The 8,933-nt window shown below is 35.7% G+C and overlaps 1 protein-coding gene across 3 annotated transcripts; it reads left to right on the top strand.

The window, feature by feature from the left end:
- Positions 1-386: 386 nt before the first annotated feature.
- Positions 387-7,223, top strand: LOC105050763 (cytochrome c oxidase subunit 6b-3). 3 transcript variants are annotated; one of them, XM_073261962.1, is made up of 4 exons: positions 387-544; positions 1,933-2,021; positions 2,162-2,243; positions 5,664-5,952. In XM_073261962.1, exons 1-4 carry the CDS (start codon positions 536-538, stop codon positions 5,856-5,858), a joined length of 375 nt encoding a protein of 124 aa, XP_073118063.1. In that variant the 5' UTR covers positions 387-535; the 3' UTR covers positions 5,859-5,952. The 3 variants fall into 3 exon arrangements, with proteins under 3 accessions (XP_073118063.1, XP_010929209.1, XP_010929208.1); XM_010930907.4 differs by lacking the exon at positions 5,664-5,952 and adding an exon at positions 5,279-5,648; XM_010930906.4 differs by lacking the exon at positions 5,664-5,952 and adding an exon at positions 6,993-7,223 and having other exon boundaries at positions 388-544.
- The last annotated feature ends 1,710 nt before the right edge of the window (positions 7,224-8,933 follow it).

The following is an 8,933-nucleotide window of genomic DNA, read 5'->3' as shown; positions in this document are numbered from 1 at the left end:
TTGCTACGTAGCGAAATTCTTTATACACTATCTATGATGCAAAAAATCTGACATGAAATGCATCATTTTATCCGATTAGATTATATAATTATTAATTTTTAATATATATTTAATATTATAATTTTATTTTTTATTTAAAATTTTAAATAATAAAAATATTTTTTATAAAAATTTTAATATTTTATACTGATGTTATAATATTTTATAAAAAAAATATAATATTCAATATAAAATTTTATGATATAGGATGCTATGATATTAATACAGGATTTCGTAATTTTTTTGAAAGAAAAAAAAAAATTTGTGAGGAATTTTGATGAGCCATACCAGTGAGCGCCAGTCGGGCCCAACTTGCACCTCATCGCGTCGCGGTCTCGGATGATTCACCGGCTGCTGATCCAACGGTCGAACTCTACGGACATAATCGCATTTCAGGGTCCATCTGAAAATTGTGTCGAGAGGGGCGTCCAGTCTCGTTCGTTGCCGTGGTGACTTGCAATCCAGGGTTGCGTTTCTTACGACCAAGAAAATCCCGATGGCGGAGGTAACCCTTCTCTCCTTCTCTTGATTAATTGGTCTCACGACCGCTTGATTTAACCCTAGTTTTTCCGATCTTTCTCTCTTTTCTCCTCTACTTTAGATCGTTTACGAATTCATTAATCTATCTTTAGATTTGATATTTTACGGTTTAGCATCAAGAATTTTCTTTTATCTCGTATTAAAACAAATTTTCTGCACCTCGTATGTTAGGATTTATTGATTTTTTTTGGCCACTGTAAAATATTGTGTAAGCCATGGACCAAGGGTTTCCTGATCTTGTTTTTTAATTTCCGTCCGTGTGGCTTTCTTCATTTTTCTTAACAAGGTAAATAATTGTGATAACGTGGTTTCTTGATGGGTTAATTGCATAATTTTCATGCATTTGAAGCTTCATTTGTTTTCCTCTTGTTTCCGTGCGTTATTTTTTTTCTTTTTATTTTTCCTGCCCAATTAAAGGAAGCCCCTTTGGTTCTTTTTAGAGAGCCTTGATCATCAATAATTCGAATAAATTTCACTGCTTGCCTCCCAGTGAAAAAAAATGCTATGCTTAACATAGTCTTGATGTTGGGGTAATGTAGCTAACCTTTTTGTTCAATATCATGGAACTCACTAACCTTTTTGTTTTAAATGGTTTCAGTAACTATTTTGAGCTCTAGGTACTAGTATGTTTACTACTAAAATCAAATGTCTCTGTAACATAGTCTTAATGTAGCAGGTATGGAGCAATGACTATTAGTATGAAATATGAGTAATTATTTGGCAATTATATATGAACAATCATTTTGTGTTTGCAATTATTGATAAATAATCTAAGTCTTTTACATATGTAAAATTAATTTAACACTTCTTTCTATTGATTGAATATCTAAGGGGGTTGTGGCATGGGCCCCACCGGCATACTAAATCATTAAAAAATTAGGTTATATAAGTACATTGCAATCTAGTATCTACAAAGACACAATCTGTTCCATCTAATTCATTGAGTAGCAATGGTTGTAGTGGTCATAAAGAGGACTGAACTTATTCATAGTATGTTGAATGCTCCATTTGCATATATTTTTATGAAGTTGCTCAGCAAAACCCAAGAGCTGTGAATATAGTCTCAGAATTGCATAACTATAGTTCTTGGTTATATGCTCCAAGTTGGATGTTCCTCTAAGATTCCTTAGATGCTTATTGAGTATCTTGAATGGTCAGAAAACTCGTGCCTAATCATGTCATTTTTAAAGTTCTATTGCTTTTAATTTTCATTCGATTTTATGTGCTTAAGTTTTAGTTTACTTTTTGATTTCTTGAAAGCTTTATCTAAACCTTTTTCTTCTCTTAGGTATAAGAATGCTTGTGGAGAATGTTTCATGCTGATCTTTATATTGCTGTGTGCTTGTCTGTTAGATTGAGTTGAAAACTGCACCAGCTGATTTTCGCTTTCCCACAACAAATCAGACGAGGCACTGTTTCACTCGCTACATTGAATATCACAAGTATGTTTGTTTTATATTTCTGTCTGTTTAATAAATTATTAACATGCTGACTAGTTACAACCTGTCTAGTGTATCTGCTATTGCAAATGCCCATTTGAAATGGTGAATGTAATTAGCTAGACATATAACTGCAAATGCAGGTGTTTGAATGCTAAAGGTGAAGATGCTTCTGAGTGTCAAAAATTTGCCAGATACTATAGATCTCTATGCCCAATGGAATGGGTGAGTGTTTATGCCTGTTGTTTTAGCCCATTTATCTTCCAGTCTAGTTTTTACTTATATTTTAACATTTATTATCTGTCTCAAAGAACCATTATTTCCATGTTTTAGTAGAGCTTCCCTTGTTCTCCAAACATTATCCTGTTAAACTGGATTGGTCCTATTGTTCTAAATTCAATTCCTTATATTTTGGGAAATTTTTGGTACAACTTGATATGGAATTTAACCTTGGGAGCCATTCCCTCGTTTGGTTAATGTGAAATCTAGGGCCCTATTTTTTTTTTTTTTTTTGTTTAGAAAGCAAAAGAGAAGAAACAAGAAGAACAATCTATAACATTGTCTAGTGAAAAATATAATTTTTGGAAAATACATAGAAAGTAATGGCCTAATATTTTCTTTAATAAGCCTAGAACTTTTCTTCTCCCAAGCTAGTTATTTTAAAGGGAAAATAATGGATAAGCAAGTGGATTAGCTTGGGACAATTGTATATTAATTATGTATTAGCTTTTTTGCCTGCAACTTCCGCTGCAATTTTCTTATCCCCACCAACCATAAGAAAATTTTTAATTTTCTCTTATTTCCTTTTCTTCTGTTGATATATATTTTTTATTTATTTTTTCAGCAATTGAATACTGTCTAAAGCTCCTTTAGCTTCATCTCTTCCAGTTGGATTAAAATGGATTACAATTGTTTCATGCTTGTTGAGTTGAATTTTTATGGTTATGTTAGAGTACATTTTGCATCATAGATATTGTTTTTTTTTCGTCAGATGATTTAACCTTTATAGCAAATTGATGTGATTCATGTGAATACAATGCTTAGTGATGGAAAAAAAGAAAGTGAATTGCATATCAAGGAAAGAGCTTGTAAGCATATTTGGGAGTGGAGAGTAGTATTACTTGATGATCATTGCCAGATGAAATTATGTCAAGGAAGGGGTTTGCAAACTTGCAGTGTTGGAATTGGACCACCCTGCATTGGGAAAATCATGGGAAAGAGTATTAGAACTAGCACTTGCATGTCAGTGGATAAGTGAACATTGTTATATGCATGAGAGTTATAGGGGAAAGAGCATATGAGTTAGTGTAACTGGAGGACATGTCACCTTATCACTGTTGGTGCATTATAAATGTGTTTCAGTAGAAAGAGTAAACACAGATTTTTTTGGTGAGCTTTTTCCTCTTTGGAGAGTTGGGTAGGAGGATGTGTTGGTAAGTGGAGGGTATGGGATTGTTGCATTTATGCAGAAAACTCTGGATGGAAATAAGTGACCTGTAGATGGCGACCTCATGGGTGTATATATAATAATTGAGAATATGAAAAAGAACCTTGCTGGCATGGGTTAGGAGACAAAATTGTGATGAGAGATTGATTGCTGTATTTCCTGACTAAATAATAGATAATTGGAAACATAACTTGAAATTCCTTGAAACTCCAAAGGCAAATTCAAAAATTTTGAGTTTCAGTCTTGACCAATTTCTTTCTGTGCTTGGTTTTGAATTTCCCGTTAACTTGCTTACATGGGCAATTCATGCTAGTCTTTTGCCATTTCTTCATTTTCGAATCCTGATAAAAAATGAGGTTTTACTGTATCTTTGACATACTCCAGTAAACAACTAGTTTTCTTATTTCCATCTGATCTTGTTGCATTCCTTTTGGTCATTCTGTTTTTTCATTTTGCACATCTTGTGTTGAATATACATCTCATCATGTATTTTTGATAAGTTTTCTTACATTAGCATATTCTTAGTAAGGGTTTCAAACTTTCAATCTAATCTGGAGTTATTTTGGTTATTGGATCAGTCTATGACATCATGTCTAAAATCGGTAGTTAGCTTATTTGCTTGAATGAGAAGTTAATCGGTGTCTATTTTGGAATTCTCTTGTTATTGGACAAGCCTAGGTTGTTTTCGCTGTGTTCTAAGTTGAAAAATAGTTGCTTACCTTCATAAGCTGCGCTTCGAGGAAATTCTGTTCAATTATAATATCATGTTGGGCCATGCTTGTTATGTGGAGACAGTGTTGGGCCTATACTGATTTTGCATGTGAAATTGGATTTTGTTTTAGATGTGGACCAGGTAAGATCATGATGTCTTGCTTGTCTATCCTTTATAGGAAAGAGAGATCATGTCAAATATGTATTAGATCTGCATTATTTCATAGATATTTTTAGGGGTGTTCACTAAATGGTCGAAACCGTTAAACCGAACCAGACCAAACCATTTTTATCAATATGGTCTGGTTTGAAAACTAAAATGATCTGATTTGGTTTATAATTTTTATATAAAACAGTTTAATGATCTAGTCTGATTTTACAAAAATATTAGACCAAACCAAACCGTAAACCATAATATGTGTGTATATATATGTGAACACATAAATTCTAGAATAGAGTCTAGCTTTTCGATGGTTATAAGCGTAATCTTCACTTTAATGGTTTCGTAAATCGGAGCTATACATTAGTCGGAAAGCTATCCTAATAATTTCAGTATTTTTTTGGCTAGAATTTTTTTCCTTAAGGATTTTCGTCTTTCATATTGTAATATGTCAAACCGTTGATCAAACCGGACCAAACCGTAATTCAACAGTCTGGTTAGGTCTAGTTTGAGTGATAAAATGGTCTGGTTTGGTTAGTAAAATTGGCAAACCATAATTTACTGGTTTGATTGAAGAATATCCTCAAATCAGACCAAACCAAACCATGTACACCCCTAGATATTTTTATAGCTTGGAAAAGTTATGATAGTTCTTGTTTTAGATGTTGACCAGGTGATGAAGTTCCTTCAACATGATTTCATATTCTAACATCTAGGATAAGAAAGTCAAGAAAGCAAGTCTAACTATTGAGCTGAAGTGTCTGACACATGTAGGAACTGAAGGACATTATATGTTTCACATTATTTATGGGCATGCTTTACACCTTTTTTGTCCATTTTTTGCATTGAAAGCTTGATGAGAATTGGTCAGTTAAGAGGAAATTGAATCTAATGCAATTTATGTGAAAGAGGTCTGATCGCAACTAGCTGTCACCATCTCAGTTCGTTGCAGACCCAAGACTTCTCCAAAATAAGGACAAACATGCTTGATTTGCTGTGACCTGGGAGCAACTGAAGACTCATAGGGAGAAGATAAGAAAATTTAAATTTGATCTTGACTGGAGAAGATGGGCATTTTGTGAATGATGTTCTACCTGATAAATACCTTCTCTTTTTGCTCCTCTCCAAATGTATAATCTCCAGCAAGAAGTTGGTTTTAAGGACTACATGGAAGAGTTTGATCTCTTGATGCAGTGTGGAGCGCGGGATCTAGAGGAGCAAATAGTAGCTTGTTGTATTTGCATGTTATGAATGTGAGTTTACTTTAGGCCAACTGCATTCCAGTTGCTTATAATTTTATATAAGCTTGCTTTTGGTGGTAGAGAAGCATTTGAAGAAAACCACTCGTTATGTGAGAAGTAGCGTGGACATTTGCTGGTCAAATTCGCAACTGTATACTTCAACCAATGGATCGACAACCACAAGAAGCTTTCTTGATCTATACTACTGCTTAAACTTGATGAAGGTCCAAATTCATGATGGGCAATCAAACTGGTCTAGCTGGGGATGCCATCAGGATTAGGCTTTGAGCATTTGCACTGTACTCACATCTCTCAGTTTCTCAGTAATATGAGAATTATATATTCTATCAGGAATTGAAGGTGCTGGTTTAAATTTGACTTAGCCTTAAATGTCAAAGTATAATATAATATAGAAGCACCATTGAGAGGCCTTGCTTATTAGATGCATGAACACCATGGGACCATATCGGTTAAAGCGAGCGATCAATGTCTTTCCTACATTATGGACATAGCATGGTGCATTGGAATATACACATCATTTTTATTAATGTTGATAATTTGGGAGAATGTTGTTGTTCAAGGGATTATGAACAAGTTGAAGCTCAATATGATTGGCAACTTGGCTTCTTACAATTCACATGCTCGAATAGAAAGTGAGGTAAATGCCACAAGATGATGCTTATTCTTCTTTTGCATTGTTGGACACACTTTCTTGATTACAGGTGAGGTATTGCTAAACATTGTAAATTTTATTTAGTTTGTTGTTCGTGTGGATGCATTTTGTCAGTTGTTGGATCGTGTACCAAACCTGTACTTAAAACCTTGGTTGTGGATGCGATCATGATATGGCAATAGAGTGATCCATGATGGCTGCTTTGAGCTTTGTTCTGGTGGTCTTAAGTTGTCAGTTTGTGCCTTCATTTGATGTGTCAGAGTTCCTGCTGAGTTGCCAACGTGATTACAGAGAATGTTCAGGACATTATGCCTTTAAGTACCCACTATCAAGACTCAGGAAACAAAGTTCCTTACAAGTTATGTAAGAACAAATCGTGTTTCAATTTTAAAACAGCTTCAACACCAGAAGCCGGAAGGTGAGTTGGAGGAAGCTCCTCTTGATTGGTTTGCTCTTGTCATTTCAATGCGGAGGCCATCTATTGTCAATGGAACTTTTGTTTCCAGGACTTCATTCTCCTTTCTGTATGGTGAACTCTTTCTCATGCCTTTTGGAACCTACAATTCTTCTTACTTCATTCTATTATTATTATTTTTTATTTCAGTGATTAGTGGTGATATTCCCATGCAACCTTTTTATCTGAGTTGCAGCTTTTTTTGCACTTTATTTATCCCTAAATATAATGTTTGATTCGTCTCTCCCCCTTTCTATTAACACCTCGTTTGTTTGTTCACCGATCCAGGTTGAGAAATGGAATGAGCAAAGGGAGAATGGCACTTTTCCGGGCCCCCTCTAAATGACTAATGCATAGAATTGTTCTGTTCTCCACCAATGTTTCCTTGGATTCCTAGTGCTTGTCCAGACCTGTGGTTTGCTTTGCTGTTACAGAATTATCGTCGTCACTGGTTGCGTGGCAGCTTTTATTTCTGATGCTTTGAACGTTCTGCTCGAATAAGATTTTATGTTGATTTAAGGTTGTCTGATAGTTTCCTCGTAAACCAACTCAATAGCCGGCAAATCAGCTATTCTCCCAGGTGCCAATTTGCAGGTCATATCTTGTTCCTTTATCACTATCAGCTTGGGTGTGTCATCTATTCACCTTCAAATCAGCTATTCTCACATTTTGTTGGGAAACAAACTTGAGCGCTTGGAAGATTAGTTCGATCTTTGAGCTTTTGTGTTGTTTATTGGCAGCAGGTGTTTTACGAACGGTACTGTCTTTCCAATTTTTTTTTTAATATTTAGTAATTTATCAAGTCAGACTTTCTAAAATCCATATGCAGTAATTTTTTTTTATTTTGGTGCATATCAATAAGGGGGGCATTCGATTTTTGCCTTAAAAAAGGAAATCATGTGCCAATTTTTGGATCATGTGTCACTTTTTTCATTGCCAGTGCGCATGACTACACAGGGATTGCGCATACACGGCCCCTTTTGGGCCTTCAAAGAAGAGCATACTCGTGCATGAGGAAGCCACCCTTTTGGATAAATATCAAACGGACGGGAAAAATTAGGAAATCACCGCGCAAAGTTCCCCGAAAGAGGGAAGAAGGGGCGATGAAATTCTATGCTTTGGCCCTATAAATCCCAAACTAATGTCGGGTTTGGCGTGCCCTGTGACCGCTCGCTTATGAGTTCGGAAAGGCCACGTTTTGGTGCCATTGATGGAGGCCAACCTAGTCATGGGATCTTGCAACGAGAACTAAATATAATAATTCATATCCTCAGAAAGCGAATGAGTACTCGAGGCATTGTTAATATAGCGATTTGGAATCGTGAGACTCGGAGGATTTACCCAATAGAGGCTGCCAAGCGTATGTGCTGGGATTACGACAAGGGAAGCAGCAAACGCCAAACAAAAGGCCCTCAATCCCAAGCCCATCTGTACAGATCCCCCGGATGACCTAGAGAAATAAAATATACGAAAAATATAACCTAGAGAAATAAAATATACTAAAAAAGGGAAAAAAATTGTGAATTATTTGTTTGTTTTAGCAGAGCCAAAATCCCTTTGTTCTCTTTTCGCTGCAGACCTTTTCTGAAAATGGTACGGAGGACCAATCAAAATATTTTCTTACTTCTTCCTTGTGAAGAAGAAAACAAAAAAGAATAGGATGGAGCTAATGGTACTCTGGATTAAGAGGTGTGGCCTAACCAAAACAGAAAGGCATAGTGATTATACACAGCATGGGGGCTCCTTAATTGCGTCATCCGGTAGATGTCCTTCTGATGCTTTGGCCACTACTCCTTTCCGCCAGGTCAAATGATTGGTGACTCAAACCAGCCAAGCCCACTTCTCGACGGTCTACAATAAATGTTGTAGACTAAACTATTGGAATAGATATGCCACTGAGTGATTAAATAGATATGTTGAGATGGTTGCAACCGTTGGGATATGTTTTTATTGGCTTAGTCGCTGACCAAGTCAACACAATAAGTTCTCCATGCGAAAGCACCAGTTGTACGATGGATGCACCCACGTAGTCCCCAACCCTCTCCTTTTTTTTTTTTTTCTTGATTAGAAGAGTAGCCGTCGCTTAAGTATTAAGTGCCAAAATGTACTGAAAGGTATAATAGATATTGCATAGCTGAACCAAAACAATCCTATGAAAAAGAGAACAGCAGTGTGACTTAAAACAAAATTAATGTAAGGTGTGCAGCAAACAAATCCCCATGATAAAGC

This window comes from Elaeis guineensis, chromosome 8 (assembly GCF_000442705.2).
Source record: "Elaeis guineensis isolate ETL-2024a chromosome 8, EG11, whole genome shotgun sequence".
Taxonomy (NCBI): Eukaryota; Viridiplantae; Streptophyta; class Magnoliopsida; order Arecales; family Arecaceae; genus Elaeis; species Elaeis guineensis.
This window is presented reverse-complemented; position numbering and strand designations above follow the sequence as displayed.